The following is a 19,754-nucleotide window of genomic DNA, read 5'->3' as shown; positions in this document are numbered from 1 at the left end:
AGGAGGCGCCGCAGGGGTGAGTCCACGCCCCTACACCTTCCATGCCCAGTCATATAATCATAGAATATCAGGGTTGGAAGGGACCTCAGGAGGTCATCTAGTCCAACCCCCTACTCAAAGCAGGACCAATTCCCAATTAAATCATCCCAGCCAGGATTTTGTCAAGCCTGACCTTAAAAACCTCTAAGGAAGGAGATTCCACCACCGCCCTAGGTAACCCATTCCAGTGCTTCACCACCCTCCTAGTGAAAAAGTTTTTCCTAATATCCAGCCTAAACCTCCCCAACTGCAACTTGAGACCATTACTCCTTGTTCTGTCATCAGGTACCACTGAGAACAGTCTAGATCCATCCTCTTTGGAACCCCCTTTCAGGTAGTTGAAAGCAGCTATCAAATCCCCCCTCATTCTTCTCTTTTGCAGACTAAACAATCCCAGTTCCCTCAGCCTCTCCTCATAAGTCATGTGCTCCAGTCCCCTAATCATTTTTGTTGCCCTCCGCTGCACTCTTTCCAATTTTTCCACATCCTTCTTGTAGTGTGGGGCCAAAAACTGGACACAGTACTCTAGATGAGGCCTCACCAATGTCGAATAGAGGGGAACGATCATGTCCCTCGATCTGCTGGCAATGCCCCTACTTATACAGCCCAAAATGCCGTTAGCCTTCTTGGCAACAAGGGCACACTGTTGACTCATATCCAGCTTCTTGTCCACTGTAACCCCTAGGTCCTTTTCTGCAGAACTGCTTCCTAGCCATTCGGTCCCTAGTCTGTAACAGCGCATGGGATTCTTCTATCCTAAGTGCAGGACTCTGCACTTGTCCTTGTTGAACCTCATCAGGTTTCTTTTGGTCCAATCCTTTAATTTGTCTAGGTCCCTCTGTATCCTGTTCCTACCCTCCAGCGTATCTACCACTCCTCCCAGTTTAGTGTCATCTGCAAACTTGCTGAGGGTGCAGTCCATGCCATCCTCCAGATCGTTAATGAAGATGTTGAACAAAACCGGCCCCAGGACCGACTCCTGGGGCACTCCACTTGAAACTGGCTGCCAACTAGACATGGAGCCATTGATCACTATCCATTGAGCCCGATGATCTAGCCAGCTTTCTATCCACCTTATAGTCCATTCATCCGGCCCATACTTCTTTAACTTGCTGGCAAGAATACTGTGGGAGATCCTGCTCCTGAATGGCATATTATTAGTAACAGATGATCTATGAAAGATCTGGAGTTCAGGTCTGCTTCAGATAAAGATGCAGGTCTGCTTCAGAGGCATGTTCAAAACCTCTGGGTCTGAAAACCCAGAATCCCGGTGTGTAAAAGTGCGTGAAAAAGTTGGTCAAATTGTTTTGAATTTCCTAAAAAATTACGGTCACACTTTCCATTAAGGTTCCATTTATAAATAGTTTATAAATGATGAATACATTATTAGTATATGTTAATAAATGGTTAGTCAGCTGCTATAGATTATTAAAAGGTCCAACAGGTCGTTTATACCCATGGCTCGTAGCCACCTATAACACCTTCTACTGATGTGCTCATAGTCATCTCTGACACAGACTAGTCATGCCTGTAACATGCTTATAACACCTATCAGTGATTTATTCACCTTTTATTAACTATTATAAATGATAAAACATAACAAAGTGCAGCTGAGATGATGTTTGGGTTTAGTTTAAGTTTTGCTCAGAGGTCCTTTGTGGTTACCAAACCTGCTCCCTTTGTCACCTTTATTCAGTCTGCTTTGCATGAACAGATTTCCTGAGAGGAAGATGCTACTCAGGTGAGTCAGCCACCTCTTGGGAACTGATTTAGTTCTTTGCAAAGCCCTTGTAGCCCCTCACATCAGTGGTTACCAACAGATTCAAAAATGCCATTAGATCATCTAGTCTGTCCTCCAGCATACCACAGACCAGAGCATTTCACCCAGTTACTCCTGTATTGAGCCCAATAACTTGTTTGACTAAAGCATCTTCCAGAAAGGCCTCCAATCTTGCAGCCTTATATGGAACTATACCTGCATGTGCGTCACCTGATTTTTGATCAGTTGTTCCCTTTTCAGAAATATTTTGGCTGAGGGCAAATTCTTTCCCCCTTATCCCTCATGTGCTGCTGCTGGTTACATCCTCCAGAGCAGAAGAGAGAACGAATCTGTAACTTCAGGTCTTTCCTTTCCCCTACCTACCTACCTAATCTGGGTCAGAAAAAGTTGTCTGAGCCCTCCAACCCAACTCCCTGCTTTTCTGCAAGACTATCTCCTTCCATCATTCATGCCAGCATCTCCTCTAACCTGCTAGTGAACGTCTGCAGCGATGGTGCCTCGGCCATCTCCCTTGGGAGTCTATTCCACTCTCACAATTGCTCTTGCGGTTAAGAACTTCTGCCTAATATCTAGCCAGCTTCGTTATATCCTCCCTTGGCGTCAGGCCAATACTCCTTGTCCTACCATCTTCTGAGATTATGGACCATTCCCTCCTTTCATTTATAGTTTTACATTGAAGGTATTTATAGATTGCGATCGTGTTGCCCAGGGTCTTTTCTAGACTATATAAATTTATGTCCCTTAGTCTCTCCTCATATGATTTAGCCTCTAATCTGTGTGTCATTTCGGCTGCTCTTTTTTCTACATCCTTCTGAAACTGAGCAATATTCCAGGTGCAGTAGCAACAAGGTTCGGTGCTCTTCAGAGGCACTCTTATCTCTCTAGTTTTATGTGTGGATCGGACTCGTGTAATCTCTCTCACCTCCATCAGTGCATTCTGGCCCTTACCCACACGAAACCCCACCACGAGATGGGGCTATGAGATAGGGTTTCTTGAATACCTTGCTGAAATTTTCCATCTTGAATGGAATGGTGGCCACGTTTTTGTAACAATTTCTGCCCTGCTGTAGCACTATCCGGAGTCTAGTCCAGTCTGTCAGCCATATGACCCCTGGGAGATCACTCAACAGAGAGGCCCTGCATCATATCACACCCCAGCTTCTTGCTTTTCATGATGGAAATACATTGCTCACAGTCTTTGTGTCTCTTGAGTTCTCAGGATTTGGGCTTTGGCTCTTAGTCTTGTAGCCTCAAAACTAGATATAAATAAACCATTATTCACAAAAATGTAAAATAACCGTGTACATAGCCTCCTGCTGAACCCCCAAGCTTAGAAGGACAGACAGGCTCCAGTAACTGGATGGGGGAAGCCAGTCTAAAGTAACAGACTGGTGATTCAGTAGTGGGTGTTGGGGGGCCCTAGCAAGATAGCATGGGTTATTGGAGGGCCATCCATTGTGGGGTTTTATTCTCATCAGACCAAGAGCCGTACTTCTTGTGTGCACTAGAGACCCATTTTATTTTTCCCAGGAGACGGGGTATGAACTCTGGTGTCCTGGACAAACTCCATCTTGAACTATCATTTTCTGCCACCCTCTGCAGTATCTATTATATATGTCTCTCATCCTGTGTTTCTTTTGCTGTTCAGGAACAGCTTGGTTACACCCCAGAGGAGGCTGCATTTCAGTGGTAGATTATAAAATTGCTTTATTAATGGGTGGTCCAACTGGCGCCCGTGGGTTGGAGCCAACCTGTGAGACGATTCTATCCGGCCCCTGAACGCTATATGTTGGAGATCACGCTGTATGGAGGATGCCATTTTGAAGAGCACATATATCTGTATGTGGCCTGCAGAGATGCCCCAAAGCTAATGCAACATTGGAAAAACCCCGGTCGTCAACGGACGGGATCAAATCTGGGGCCTCTGCAGCTTAGTGCATGAGCCTCTACTGCATGAGCTAAAAGCCACATGGCCGTTAGCTAAGGCTGTAGCAGACTCATTAATCTCTCTCTAAGTGGTTTCAGTGCCACTAGATGGGACAGAGCACCACACCCAGGAGGTGTGTGGGTTACACTAACATACTGCTCACACCATTGCCAAAGGTTGGACCACCGGTCAGTCAGGTGAACTGTCTGTGCCCACAACCTGCAAGCCTAGGCACCGAGGAGCATTCGAGCAATGGGCTGGAGCAGCATCTGCACCATTTTAGAAGGTTGCCTGCCTGCCTGCCTGAGAAGATATTGTGTAGCTTTATGGTCCTGTTGGATTCCTAGTTAGCAGCGGCACTCCCTTACACCTCTCATCATGTCTTGGGGGTACGAAGTTGGGTCTCTTCCTTTGTAATGTGGAGCTCACCAAATTCATTCACACCTCACACATTCAGACCCCTCCAATATGCAGACATCTGCCTGGTTCCAAAGCACCCAGCTTTACCCCACTTTTTCCATTTAGCTCCCATATCCCATTGCAAATTAAGTCTTATGACTTAATTTACTCAGTACCTTAGTCTGCACCTATTAAATCAGGATAATGTTTCACTCCCTCACAGAGGTGACATTAGAACATAAGAACGGTCATACTGGGTCAGACAAATGGTCCATCTAGCAGAGTATTTTTGTCTTCTGACAGAGGCCAACACCAGGTGCTTCAGAGAGAATGAACAGAACAGGTAATCAAGTGATCGATCTCCTGTCGCCCATTCCCAGCTTCTGGCAAACAAAGGCTAGGGACACTTCAGAGCATGGTTTTGCATCCCTGCCCATCCAGGCTAATAGCCATTGATGGACCTATTCTCAAGGAACTTCTCTAGTTCTTTTTTGAACCCAGTTATAGTCTTGGCCTTCACAACATCCTCTGGCAAAGAGTTCCACAGGTTTACTGTGTGTGGTGTGAAGAAATACTTCCTTTGGTTTGATTTAAACCTCTGCCTATTAATTTTATTTGGTGACCCCTAATTCTTGTGTTATGAGAAGGAGTAAATAACACTTCCTTATTTACATTCTCCACACCAGTCATAAATGTATAGACCTCTATCATATCCCCCCTTAGTCATCTCTTTTCCAAGATGAAAAGTCCAAGCCTTATTAATCTCTTCTCATATGGAAGCCATTCCATACCTCTAATCATTTTTGCCCTTTTCTCCACTTTTTCTAATTCCAATATATCTTTTTTTTTTTTTTTAAGATGGGGTGACCACATCTGCACACAGTATTCAAGATGTGGGCATACCATGGATTTATATAGAAAATATCATATTGCCTCTATCTTATTACCTATCCCTTTCCTAATGATTCCCAACATTCTATGAGCTTTTTTGACTGCCGCTGCACATGGAGTGGATGTTTTCAAAGAACTATGCACAATGACGCCAAGATTTCTTGAGTGGTAACAGCTAATTTAGACCCCATCATTTTATATGTATAGTTGGGATTGTTTTCCAATGGGCACTACTTTGCATTTATCATCATTGAATTTCATCTGGTTAAAAATCCATTAATGGTTGTGAGATGGTCTGGTGATGAGGGCCCTAAAGGTACCTGAATAGAACAGAAATATTTAAGGCAAAACTGTAAAATATTTCCAGTTTGCCAATACTGGTATTGTGGGTGGGTGGCTCTGGGTGATTTCTGCTATGGTGAGGATTTGGGGTTTTTGAACAACAGGATAAATGGGGGGGAAATGAGGACTTATGTCAACTGAACACAGAGAGCTACACAAAGCCTTGGTGAATTACAATCAGAGAAGACATCACAAATATATACCAGCCTCTCCTGGAGCAGTCGCTGGAGGAAGAAAAGCCCTCAGAAGACAGCTGCAGTGGGAGTGCCAGCAGATGTTCTCCTTTATGGACAATGATGAACCAGTAATTATAGCAAGAAAGAGACAGCATCCAGCAGACAAGTGAAAAGTTATTCTGACAGCTCCACAAGGGACACTGCTAAGCATGCAGAAGAGTTACAAGTAATAGAGTTGTATTGGTGACACGAGGAGCCCAAAATGAATGTGAGGGCAGAAGATCAAAGTTGGAAAAACCTCACTTTTGTTCAGGCAAGTGTCCTATAGATCAGATTCTTATCTGAATTTGTCTGGACTTGCTTAGTCTCAAGAACCACCATGCTTGTGAGAATTCCTATGTCTCCTGTTTACATCTGGGTCAGAAATGCTCTCTCTGAATAAGCTCTCGTGTAGCTTCAGGACCACACCAGGAAATGAGTCCACTAGGGACTGTTGCTATTGATTTTACATGAAAGGTGCCTAGACCCTACAGTGATGGGCAGCAGTATAAAACCGATCGATAGATTCCTCAGCCACACTGACCTCCCTGAGGCTCTGCATGGGTAAGGGTCCCCACACACAGATCAATGGGGGGTGGAGGAACTTTGGCTGAAAGGAAAACCAGTTTGGGACATGTAACATCTTTGTGGGACCCTGAGCTGTAAGGTGGTCCTTGAGCTGTGGCTCACTGAAAGGACTTCTTCAGCCATTTCCTAGTAGTGTCAGTATCCTGTAACTCAAGCTTGTGGTCCTCCTTGTTGTATTTATAGCAGGGGAGTCTAAGATGTGTCCGTCTTTAAATGCCATGCATCTTGTGGCTTTATGTCTGTTTTTCTACTCTACCAATGCAATCTGATTTTAAGGCTTGGGACTTGGATGCTATGTGGGGAGGAGGGTGTCACTGGTTGGCACCTGAGGGAGTGGCCGGGGACAGAAGCAGGTGAGGGGCTGAGTGCACAGTCTTGTGCAAAGTGGACTCTGAGCTCTCTCTTCCCGTGCAGAGCTGTGCATAGTATTCATGGGGAGACCTGGATACCAGAACTTCCATTGACTTCAGTGGGGCTAGGATTTCACCACAGGTGCACTCACTTACGTCATCCGATATCATCTATGAAAACTGCTTGAACCTTCAAGACTCCATTAATCCCTTCTTGGCCAGAGCTAGATCTCTCAGTACACCTCCCCACATTGATTGAGTCTGTTGGCACTTTCTTTACAGTGTAATTACACTGTAATAGTTGGGTGGATTCAAGGGTCCTTTCTTCCTAGGCTTGCAGACATGCATTTTAGGTAGGGTGCAGCCTGGCAATGAACTTCCATGCCTGCCAGTTACTTAGTCCTCATGAAACGCTTTCATCTAACTTAATAATCAAACATGGGACTTCCTGCACAGTTAGGCACTCAGCCCCCACAGCTTCTTAATTGCACGGAGAGGAATGAATTAGGCTTTTCATTGTATGGCTTCCAGCTCTTCACTTGTTACCCCCTTCCCCAGGTTGAAGGGAAGGTGGGGAGGAGAAGTATATAATGGAAGGAAAGCAGCATGAAAGTATAAGAGGATAGAAGGAGACTGTAGGGTAGATTTGCAGAGGACCTCAGCCCCCATCTCGCATCAAAATAAGTGGCAGATTTTCCAAAATTGCTGAGCCTGCTAGGTGGGTTTCGAGGACCTGCCACCAGCTTTAGCCATCAAACTGTGCATCAGTGAATACGAGGTCATGCAGTTTCCCCCTCCTCTCCCGTCTCCTCCATCCCGCACCCCCAAACACACAGAAAATAGCCAGTGTCCAATGGGACATGGAACAGCGACCCCTGAGGAGCAGCTGGAGAGGCAGCCCAGCATAGAGATGTAGACACCCGGGGGGAGAGACTCAGGAAGGATGGAGTAATTGGCTGTTCTGAACATGTTGTAGAGGCCAAGGAGGACGAGGAAGGAAAAGAGACCCTTGGGGATGACTTTAGTGACCTTGGTAAGAGCAGGCTCAGTGGAGTGGACAAAGCAGAAGCTGTGGTTGCAGAGAATCCAGGAGAGGGGAAAGGGAGTCAGGGCAACACGAATGGATGGGGTGCTCCAAGAGCTTTGAAAAGAGAGAGGAGGGCAACAACTGGAGAGGTGGGAGGCAGGGAGGCCTGATCTTTGACTCCTCTGAATCCCTCACTGGTATCAGGTGGGGGTGTAGTATTATGGTTAGCACAGGGGAATGGGAGTCAGGCCTTGTGGGCTCTGTTCCCAGCGCTGGCAGTGACTTGCTGTATGATCTTTGGTAAGTCGCTGCAGTTTCCCCAGCGGTAGAGCATTGAAGATAATAGTGACCTGTGCTAATTAATTAACGATTCTCCATCATATTGAGATGTTGAGGAAGATGGTGAGCTCTAGCAGGGCGAAGGGCTGGTATTCTTCTTCCTTATCTAGCAAGGAGCTGATTTCATCCTAAGAGATGAGGGGCTTTGCTTATTAACACCCTAAACACAGCCGCAGAAATAAAAGCAAAGTCACTTGATTAATTAGTGAAGGAGGGAGGGGGGAAGTTGATTTGAAAAACCCCTAACCCAGCAGGGCAGAGAAACTCAAGTGGCCAGTCAGCATCTGTTAGAGGCATGAAGATAAACGAGGTAAGAGAGCAAGTGCATACAAATAGGCTCACGTTTGTACTGCTAATAACTCTTTCAAAATGCTTGTGTCATCAGACGGTGTGTGAAACCTCCAAGGTCATCCATCCTGGTTCAATGAGGTTCACTTAACCATGCACAGGTGGTCAGTGGACACTCCTTCAGCAATTCTGCCAAAACATCTCCAGTCCCCACCCAGTAAAAGCCCCCACAGGAGTGAAGGCCACATGACCCCCACCCCTCTGCTGAGCGGGCTGCCAGTGCAAGACACACCCAATCCCAATGTGATGCTCTGGGATCCGTCCATGGGAACTTGTGAATTCCACCTGGATTGTATGAATTCTGTACATTCATGCTCTTGTGGTTGTCTTTCACTGCCTCCTTGCATCATACATCTTGTGTTAAGGGGATAGGGTCAGGCCCCAGGATGTGTGGCCCTGGATGGGACAGACATTAACAATTGAAGAATCTTGCCCCTTCAGGACAATGGAGACTCCTTGGAAGGATATTAACTGGTAATGTCTCTTTTTGGCTCCACCCCTACCTCCCAAACTAAGCGGGTTGTGCAAATGACTGCAGCACGGCAGGGAAATGAGGTCTGACTCATGACCAGAACTGTGCTTATAAACAAGAGGGCATCTGTGTGTGCTTGAACAGAACCAGAAAACAAGACTGGGCAAGAGGAGAGGGGTGCACACAAGAGGCCAGGACTCTGGAAGACACTAAGATCCACAGGGCTTTCAGGAAGAGGGAGGAAACTGAGGCAGAGTCTCACATGCAGGTGTTTTGTTATTTTTCCAGAGATCTGTATCTCTCTCGTGTTTTCTCTGTGTGTAAAGTGTGTGCGTTTAGAAATTCCTTCCCAGAGTGTGTGTTACTCGCCTACACTGTCACAAAGCTCCCGAAGAGGGAAACAGCAAATCAGAGGGTCCCCAGCTTCATTGGAACGCTGGAGCATGCCACAGCAGCTGGGGAGCCAGCACTAGTTTCAGAGCCTAGGGGGTCTCCACTGCCAGGAGGGGTGTCAGACAAAGGGCCTGCACCTGCAGGCCCACAGACAGGGCCTAAAGCCTGCCCAGCCCCCACAAGCCAAGACCACCTGGGACCCAACACTTGAGTCCGATCAGCAGGTGAGCGTCGTGGAGGGGAGCTCCTCCAGGGCTGTAACACTCAGAAATTCATCTCAGGTTCTCGCTTCATTCCCACTCAGGCCGGGCCGTCCAAGGTGCTCAGACCCTGCGGGTCCCACTGACTTCCACTGGAGCGGTGGGCACTGCCATAAGAAGTTGAGGGGGGGCTCTGCCTGAGAAAGGACTTCAGGATTTGGCCCCTTGTGAGCATTCAGAAGGTGCATTGCTGCCTGCAAGGTGGGGCGGGGAGCTATCTGAGCCGCCTGGCCATGGCAGCGATGTGGTCTGGAATATCAGGGTTGCTCATAGTGCGGTTCTCCATCCGCCCTCGACTTGCTGTACGATCCGTTGTTGCTGTTGTTATAATGTCGCTGTCTGGGTCTGAGCCGTGGGGACAGGGAGATGCAGATGCTAGAAATACCATCGAGGAAGAAGGGACAAGCTTTGGCCAGCCTGGCTGGGAGGACAGAAAGAAAGAGAGGAAGCAAAGACAACAACCCCCAAGAGAAGGACTCGAATGGAGTTGCGGGATGGGACAGCAGAGAGGTGCAAGAGGAGAGGACTTGGAAGGGAAGATCAGCTGCCCATGCCCCAAGCACAGGCTCCTAGTCCAGAAGCGGCTGCAGAATCTCAGGTGATTGCCCAGTCAGCTGTTGGAGGAGAGTGGGGCTGGTCATGGCACTGCTATTTACCAGCACCTGGGTTGGGACACAGGGAGAAGGCATCTTTTCTCCCTCCCCTGTCTGAGTGGATGAGAGGTGGGTCCCCCAGAGATAATGAGAGTTGAGACTCATGGGAGGATTCTCACTGCCTTTGATTTAACTTTTTGGTGTTGGGTGTTTATTATTTTCCCTGCCGCTGACGAGCCGCTGGAGTTTCAGACACCCTGACAGGCTCCCCCACCCCCTTCCCCCACTCACTTTCTCAACAGCCCCCGAGTGGCAGGTTGCCAGATGGTGCCCTATTAGGTCACTGTTGCTCATTGTTTGGCAAACAGCAGCTTAATTCAAGTGCTGAGTTGACAGCTTGTCCTCAAAGACAATTTGCAAGTTGCAGTGTAGCAAATGCCAGCTTGGCTTTTCAGTGTAATGTTATTTCAACTGCCTTAAAGGGATAAAGTTCCCTTTGATTAAAAAAAAGGGGGGGGTAGTGTTTTTGATATTGAAAGACTGATCGCATTGATTGGCATTGTACAAACATCCCCACCACCCGCCACCAGCTCTGCCAATGCACCGCGTTCCTGATGTGCCACATGCCTCACTATTCCAGTCCAGCTCTGCCAATGCACCCTGTTCCTGACCTACATATCAGCCTCTGCTGCTCCAGCTCTGGCACAAACCTCTTCAAGGGCCCCCGGTCCTACTCTGCAACATGCGGGTGCACCTCATGCCTGCAGACCTGACAACTCTGCTCTGGTGCCGCAATATGGGCAAATATTTACTAGAGATTACAAAACTGAGACCACCAAACTCACTTCACCTGTGGCCCTGATGGTTTGTGCATTACAGTATGCCAAAAGCACACAAACTGGAACATCTTGCTACGCGCACACACACACACTTGTCTAACAAATCTAATTGGTGCCTCTATGCCATAGTACTGGGTGCCTTTAAAAACTTTGCTATCTTAAATTAACTTAGGAGACAGAAAGGTTCAGCTAACGCAGCGTGGATTCAGTTAATAGAGGCATGAACCTTACAGGCTGACTTTGCAGGAGCCAGTGGTACAGATGGTCCTATCCCCCAGAGATTGGTTAGCAGCTTCCTCCACCGCTGACTCTTCGGTGTTTGCAAATTTGAAGCCGTTTGCATCCAAGTGAAAGGTGTTTCTCACTGCAAAACTTCCCCGGAGGAGTCTGCCCCAATAAAGGAGCGCCGAGATGTTTGCTGGGACGCAGAGCAATGGTTTAAATCAGCACGTGTGGCAGGCAGTAATGCATGGGCTGCTCAGTAGTATGGGACAGCAGACGATGGACTGGGATGCATTCCTTTTGGCAAGGAATGAAGGGTCAGTGTGGTGCTGATGAAAGCTAGAGATTAATGGCTGTTCTTGGAACTCAACCCTTAGGGTGCCTTACATGCTGAGTATGATCATGTCCAAACACAGGATGTTCTTCTGCAAAAGGGTGTTCTGTATTGTGAGACACAAGCAGCAAGCAACCAACTGCTAAGGTCTTCAGTCGCTAGCCACCGATCTGGATTTTTCTCCCGACCCACCAGTCTACATCCTTGCTCAGACATGACCATCTTAGGACTTGGTGCACAGCGCTGGTTTGAAACCAGGGCAAATTGCAGTGGTGCAAGTCCTGCTTTGCACCAGTGCAGCACATTTATGTTGGGGGGAGGGGATTGTAACCATGATGGTGCTAAAATCCCTATTGCAGACAGGCCCTCAACTCCAAAGCTGAAAAGGCAGGGGAACCCCGTGAACCCAGAGCGGGGAGGGAGGTGTGGGCTGGCCACTTCTGCCTGTGGGAAATGCTTTGAGAACAGGCAGAGGCCAGGGCTATTGTCCTCTGCTGCAGCCCGCAGTCCTGGTAACAGACACAGACTCAGCTGAGGATGGAAACTCCTGAACTTCTGTGTTGGACTTGGACTGTTCTGTGCCTGGGAGGAGGGGTTCTCCATCAACCGTATCCATTGCTGCTGGATTTCCATTGCACCTGTTGGCAGCCCGGTGTCGCTGGCAGAAACGTAGGGGCTGTGGTACTCAGTGGCGTGGCTGGAGTGTAAAGGCTTAGCGGCAGCCAGGTGGTAAAACTCCTTGTGGGGCCCCACTGGTATTACAGGTATGGTACCCAAATCCAGTCTGGCTTTGTCAATAGCAGAGCGATCCCAAGGCCGCTGCAGTCAGTCGGAGTCTTTTCACCCACTTCAGTGGGTTTTGGCTTAGGCCCTGAATGAGCAGCCCTTTGGCTAGTCAGATGCAGATTGTCTGTCGCTGCTGTTGGCTTTCACATGCTATACAGGTTTATCCAGAGCGATAACTACACGAGACACTTCCAGGGAAATCCCAGGATGTGAGTTGGCATCTCAGCAGGGAACGGAGGTTGGGATCTCTTACTCCTCTCTGTCAGTCCAGATTCAATACCCCAGCCTGGTGCTAGGGGACAATGGGGTCTTGGGGGTGCCCCCTCCCAGATGTAAAATACAATTAGGCTTGGCAGATTCCATTTTCATTGTTTATCATTTCGATGGGTAACGTCAATGTTTATCTTTAAGCATCTTTCTTCATTTCTGTCCATTTAAATGTCCAGAGCTGCGGAGAATTATGAGAAGTCAGACGATAGAGCGGTCAGACTAATTATTTAACGACGGTAGACGTTGAGATTCAAAAAGTTAAATCTCTATGGCCATTAAAACACAACTATCAACGTCACATGTGAAAACATGCAAAGTAAATATCCTTAAAACCAACTCAAATAGGTTTTCACTCAGCATGTTTCTTACTTTGCCTGTCTGTACATTTCGATTATTATCGATGGAAATATTTCTCCATCGGTCTGGGTGCATGCAGTGAACAATATGTTCACCAACATTTACTGATAAAATATTGGTTGTATTTAAGCTTGAAGGATTCAATGTCCTGACTACTTGTGAGCATTCAAGATTCTGTGGACCTTTATGTGTGTTAACCCTGATATCCTGACTCAGGAAATTAGAATCCCCGTTCCATCCCTGATGTCATTCCTCTGGCTTTCACCACAGAAAGCATGGCCCTTTCTGCTACCTAAAATCCCTCCAGCCATTTAAACTGGATACCGAATTCTTCTCACCTTCCTCTCCTAAATTGATGCATAATGCAACAGCTGCTTCAGTCTTTGGGACAGTTGCATTTAAGTGCTGAGAGAAGCATGCTCTTGTACCGGCTTTTGGGATCTTGTGACATGAAAAATGGCCTATAAAGGTCAGCTCTTCTTATTTAGCAGAAGACGTGACTGGGGGTAGAGGAACTGATACTTTGTGAGGTTTTTCATTGTTGTTTGCAATGTTGTTGTAGCCATGTTGGTCTCTAATATGAGAGACAAGGTGGGTGAGGTAAGGGCTTTTATTGGACCAGCTTCTGTTGGTGCAAGAGACAAGCTTATGAGCTACACAGAACTCGGGAGACCTGAAGAAGAGCTCTGTGCAGCTCCAAAGCTTGTCTCTCTCCCCAACAGAAGTTGGTCCAATAAAAGATCGCTGACCTCACCCACCTTGTGTCTCTATGAGATCTGCCAGAATAAGACAGCCCTGCTATTTTTTTATTCTACAGATGGGCGAAAAAAGGTCAAGTTATAAAGGAAGCATCGGGTGACTCCTATGAGACCATTGTGGACCACACCTTCTTCTTTGAGCCAGTATCCTGTGAGGTGACCAATGCTTTGGGCAGTACCAACATCAGCAGGACGGTGGATGTCTATTGTAAGTTCTTCTCTGCTTCTGCATCCTCAGGAACATAGACTAGCCCCAAAGGAACAGCTTAAAATCCGCTCCAAAGCGCACCCCCACATTGGTTAATTTTGCAACCAGTTTTGGGAGTTTCAAAGTTGCCTAAAAATAATGTGAATTGGAAATCCCAATCTGCTAGATGGCCTTGGTAATCGCAGCCTGGAGTCCGAGAAAACGGGGCTTCCTTCGTGATTTAGCTATTAAGGGTTTTGTTAACACTGTGCTGAATTGTTGACTGTGCAGATTATTTTCTTACCTCTAATTGAATGGACCCAGTGGCTACTGTTACATGGGGTACAGGCAGAGGTCTCTTTTCCTGGGGCTGTAGAACAGGTTTCTAGTCCTGACTCTCCTGGCTTGTCAGAGAGATGTATTTATTAATCATGCTGGTTGGCTGCTGCCCATGTAGGCAACACAGTACGACACCGGGTAGCGCAGCCAACTTTGCACGATCTGCTGATGCCCCTCTTGGAGCATACTGGAGGGTCGGGGGGATGTGTTCCTGCAATCCTGGACCAGTTGAACAGCCTCTAGGGACTGTTCTTGCGACAAGTTACAGCAGCTGCTGGTCGCTCCCAAGATCGCGGGTGGGAAGGTGGTAGAAATCCACCTATACCCATCCTCCTCTAAAGGTGCACCGAGCAGAGTTCAGGCACAGCTGAGCAGCTAACCTGTACAATTCAGAGATGGATTAAAGCTCCTTGTGAACTTGAGCAAATCATGGGAAGAAAACCCAAGGGAAAAAGAAATTCAGGAGAGTTCCTCGAGGTGACAGTGTTAAAGACACAGCGGAAAACTATGCCAGTGCGAAAGAATACTAGGAAGACTAGGAAGGGGCCAATATGGCTGCATCAAGAACTCTTTAGTGGCCTGACAATCAAAAAGGAATCACACAAAAAGTGGAAACATGGACAAATTTGCTAATGCAGAATACAAAAGAATAGTACGAGCACGTGGGGACAAAATCAGAAAAGCTAAGGCACAAAATGAGTTACACCTAGCAAGGGACATGAAAGGCAATAAGAAGAGGTTCTTTAAATATAATGGGAGCAAATGAAAGATAACGACTACTTAGCAGGGAAGCTAATTACTTAGCTAATAACTGATGACATGAAAAAGGCTGAGGTGTTTAATGCCTGTTTTGTTTGAGTCTTCACTCTAAGGGTTAATGGTGACGAGATATTCAACACAATTAATGTTAATAAGGGGGGAAGGAATGCAAGCCAAAATAGGGAAGGAACAGGTTAAAGAATATTTAGACAAGTTAGATGTATCCAAGTCAACAGGGCCTGGCGAAATTCATCCTAGGGTACCTAAGGAATTAGTTGAAGCAATCTTGGAACCGTTAGCAATTATCTTTGAGAACTCATGGAGGATGTATGATGTCCCAGGAGACTGAAGAAGAGCAGAAGTAGTACCTGTCTTTCAGAAGGGGAACAAATTGGACTCAGAGAATTAGAGCCCAATCAGCTTAACTTTGATACCTGGAAAGCTACTTAGCCCATGTCTGCACTACCACTCATATTGATAAAACCTCCATCACTCAGGGGTGTGAAAAAACACACCCCGGAGCAACACAGGTTTCGCTGGCATACGTAGTAGTGTGCACAGTGCTATGTCAGCGGGAATGCTTCTCTTTGGGGATGGTTTATCGTGTTGACGGAAGAGCTCTCTCCCGTCGGCACAGAGCGGCTACACGAGAGATCTGGCAGCGGCGCAGCTGCATCGATAAGGTCTCTAGTGTAGACATAGCCTAAGAAAAACTACTAACGATGAGTTTGTAATCACCTTGAGGGGTTTATAAGGAATAGCCAGCATGGATTTGTCAAGATCAAATCATGCCAAACTAACCTAACTTCATTCTTTGACAGGGTTATTGGCCTCGTGAATAGCAGGGAAGCTGTAGACATGATATATCTTCATTTTAGTAAAGCTTCTGATACAGTACCACATGGTATTCTCATAAGCAAACTAGGGAAATGTGGTCTAGATGAAATTACAATAATGTGGATACAAAACTGGTTGAAAGATTGTACTCAAAGAATAGTTATGCTGTCAAACTGGCAGTATGAATCTAGTGAGGTCCCACCAGGATCAGTCTTGGGTCCGGTGCTATTCAATATTTTCATAAATGACTTGGCTAATGGAGTGGAGAGTATGTTTATAAAATTTGCAGATGACGCCAAGCTGGGAGAAGGTGCAAGCACTTTGGAGAACAGGATTAGAATTCAAAACGACCCTGACAAATTGGAGAATTGGTCTGAAATCAACAAGATGAAATTCAGTAAAGACAGGCAACCCCAACCCCAAAGTGCTTCACTTAGGAAGGAAAAATCAAATGCACAGCTACAAAATGAGGAATAACTAGCTAGGTGGTCATACTGCTGGAAAGGATCCGGGGGTTACAATGGATCATCAACTGAATATCGGTCAGCAATGTGGTACAGTTGCAAAAAAGGCTAATATCATTCTGGGGTATATTAGCAGGAGTGTCGTATGTAAGACACAGGAGGTAATTGTCATCCTCTGCTCAGCACTGGCGAGGCCTCTGCTGGAATATTGGGTCCAGTTCTGGGAGCCACACTTTAAATAAGACATGGATAAATTGGAGAAAGTCCAGAGGAAAGCAAGAAAAATGATCAAAGATTTTGAAAACCTGACCTAGGAGGAAAGGTTAAGAAATCTGGGCATGTTTAGTCAGAAGAAAAGATGATTGAGGGGGGACTTGATAACAGTCTTCAGCTATGCGAAGGGCTGTTATAAAGAGGACAGTGATCAGTAGTTCTTCAGGTCTGCTGAAGGTAGGAAAAGAAGTGAGGGGCAGCAAGGGAGATCTAGGTTAGAAACGAGGGAAAACTTCATAATTATAACTGTAGTTAAGCTCTGGGACAGGCTTCCAAGGGAGGTTGTGGAATCCTCATCATTGGAGGTGTTTAAGAACAGGTTGCACATGCCAGTCTAGGTTTACTTGGTCCTGCTTCTGCACACGGGGCTGGACCTGGAGACCTCTTGAGATTCTTTACAGCCCTACATTTCCATGAGTCTGTGAAAACAGAGCATGCTTCAAGGCGCGGGGAGATGATGGAAGCTCAGGGGCCTGCATCATCCTGAGAGCCCTCTTGGCCCAGGAGCTTCTGATTGGTTGAACCACTGATCAGGCTGGGGATAGTGCTGGCTGGTGGATCTGTTTCTATTTCTCCACACAGTCACCTTCTCTACTTGTCTCCTATGCACAGTTGGTCCCAGGATGGCAACAGAACCGCAGTCTCTCCTTGTCGACCTGGGGTCAGATGCAGTGTTCAGCTGCGCTTGGACTGGGAACCCATCACTGACCATCGTCTGGATGAAGCGGGGCTCGGGCGTGGTAAGAATCTCAGTCACCCGGGACATGCTGCACTACGTTCTGAATCAGGGGTGAGCCCTGGAGGGCCATGCTAGGCAAATGGACATGTCGTTGGACTGGGATTTGGGAGAGCTGGGTTCTGTGCCAGTCTCTGCTACTGACCTAATGCGTGACCTTGGGCAAATCACATCCCTTCTGAGAGTCTGTTTCCATCATAACCTCTTTGGGGGGGTGGACTGTCTCTTACCAAGTGCAGGAGCTCCAATGGAGATTGGTGCTTACTATAAAACAAACCACAATTCCATGGGGAGGAGCACCAAAATCAGGGAGAGTTATGGGAACTCAGCACCTAGATTAGCTTAGTTATGGCCCAGTCCTGCAAGTTGTTCCCACTGACCTCAATGAGAGTGCAGGGTTCACAGGGTTAAACTGTCCTCTGGCTCCTGTATAACTGCCCTGATCCCCTGAAGAGTCCAGGAGACCCTGCTGCCTGGCTATGTAAGAAATTATCCCTTCGTGAAACAGGTGTCGTAGGCAAACATCCATCTCAGCTGTGGAACAGAGATCCACAGACATAGGACATCTGAAATAGATAGTAGTGCCATCCATACTCAATTTTGAGTCCATCCAACAAAAGCCTCAACTTTTGCCAGCGAAGTTCAACCAGTTCCCCAAGTGGCACAAGCCCTCTGCCGGTGTAGTTTTACCAACACAACGCCTGTGTAGATGCAGTAGTATCTGTACTGATATATAAGCAGTCGTCTAGCAACATGCCCACGATGCAACTGTCCCTACAGCAGTGACTGCTTTAGTTGAATAATACAATAATAAAAGGGGTGGGGGTGGACAGTGGTGGTGAATTGGGGGCTATTCTATTCTATATGGGTTCTTATACTGCCCTCATCACCGGAGTATCTGAGCTCCAGCTGTGCATTAACATCTGTCACATACGGTTCATTCTTTCTCTCATCGCCTTCCCGGGGGAGGATTGTGTGTGCCATAGAGTTTGTTATTTTGGTAGGGGGTTATTTACGTATTTGTTTGAATAAATGTCCACGCTGCTCTCTGGACCTGTGAGAAAAGGTAGGACAGAGAAGTGCACCTTGCCCTTGCAGTGAAGGGTGTTGAGGTGTGTGGTAGTCCTTCGTTCCTATGGGAGATCATGCCAGTATCAGACCACCCCCCAAAAAGCTCTGTCTCCTGCACAGACGAGTTTTACCTTTATTGTAGAAAGTTCCACTGTGACATGGGATTAGAATTGTCTGAAGTCTGTAGTCAACAATCTTAAATATACACTGGATCCAGGCCATTGAGCACCTTGAAGATAAGGACCAAGACCCTGAACTTGACTCGATATTGGACCTCCTGATCCTGCTCTTGTGCTTCACCAATCCTTCTGGCTGCTCTCCTAGCCCTTTCCTTCTGCTAGTGTGTATGTGGGGTACATATGCATTCCTCTAGCCCACCTGGCTAAATTCCCAGGTATCTCCAATGCTCTTCTGCTCCTCCTGGTCCCGCTTCAATGCTCCCTTGGCCACTGACATCTCACCATGCTCAGTCACCTCTGGCTGCTTTCCCACGAGTTCTTCTGGAGGAGTGTGAAGAGTGGGATGCATGCACTGCAAAATATCAGCAAAGCATGGTGCAACCTTTGAAGCACAGGTTCTCTCTCACCATCCTCCAAGTGGTCCTGAGGATTCCTCTGATCAGGCCCTCCAGGGAAATCCCCATTTCCCCTCTGCCCTCCATTCTCCTGTCTCCAGCCTATAAATCCTCCATCTTGCAGGGGAGTAGCTAGTAGATGGATTGGGATGTCCTTTTGCAGTAACTCGGGTCACTTTTGGACCATGACACCTTTCCCAGGGTAGATGGATTGGGATGTCCCTTTGCAGTAACTCGGGTCACTTTTGGACCATGACACCTTTCCCAGGTACAGAGTCCACACAGTGCATTCTGCGCTCCCGTAACAGGGTGGGGGGGATTATATGGTTCCCAGACTAGAGTCACTAGATTACAAGAATCGGCTGTGAGCGTAGGCCTATGAAGCCATACTAGAGAGTCCACACCACTCCAGCATCCAGACCTCATAGCTCCATTGGTTTATGTGCCCATCCCATAGCAACCAGGCTCCAGGAAAATCAATCCACTTTAAAGAAAAGACGGGGAGAACCCCACAGCTTTAGCAGAAGACAAGGTGGTTGGTTTATATAACTGGCCCAATCAAATCTGAGTGACCAGGGCAAGAAGCTGCAAGCGCTGGTTTCCATGGTGCACTCAGCACTTGCATGTTCTCTTGCCCACAGAAGATCTTCATAAAGTAGCCCTAATAGAAGCAGAATTGAGTCACATTATGAACGCCATCTGGGTTAAGCAGAGGCCAAAACTGCAGTTAACCTCTCGCTGGCAGGTAGCACTTTATAAATCATCTACGTGTTTAACATTGCGATCACTCCTTCCAACGCCTGGAAAGCCATGGCTAAGCCTCTAGGGGGCTGATGCTTCAAAGCTACAAACTGATGCCTTAACCCTGGACTCTGGACAGTGCAGTAAATCCAGACCAGATGATGGGGGCAATGATGGAGCCAATTGTGATGTGATTTAGTTCCCCAAAGTTGGGGATTGAAGCACTGGCTGTTTCTCTTGGTTG

The 19,754-nt window shown here is 47.1% G+C and overlaps 1 protein-coding gene across 1 annotated transcript in view; it reads left to right on the top strand.

The window, feature by feature from the left end:
- Positions 1-19,754, top strand: part of KIRREL3 (kirre like nephrin family adhesion molecule 3) — a 709,139-nt gene that overhangs the window by 606,937 nt on the left and 82,448 nt on the right. Inside the window, exons 8-9 of the mRNA XM_054005253.1 lie at positions 13,589-13,737; positions 17,001-17,128. Coding sequence (XP_053861228.1) covers positions 13,589-13,737; positions 17,001-17,128 — 277 coding nt within the window. The remainder of the gene's footprint in view (positions 1-13,588; positions 13,738-17,000; positions 17,129-19,754) is intronic.

The sequence above is a fragment of the Malaclemys terrapin genome, chromosome 15 (assembly GCF_027887155.1).
Source record: "Malaclemys terrapin pileata isolate rMalTer1 chromosome 15, rMalTer1.hap1, whole genome shotgun sequence".
Taxonomy (NCBI): Eukaryota; Metazoa; Chordata; order Testudines; family Emydidae; genus Malaclemys; species Malaclemys terrapin.
This window is presented reverse-complemented; position numbering and strand designations above follow the sequence as displayed.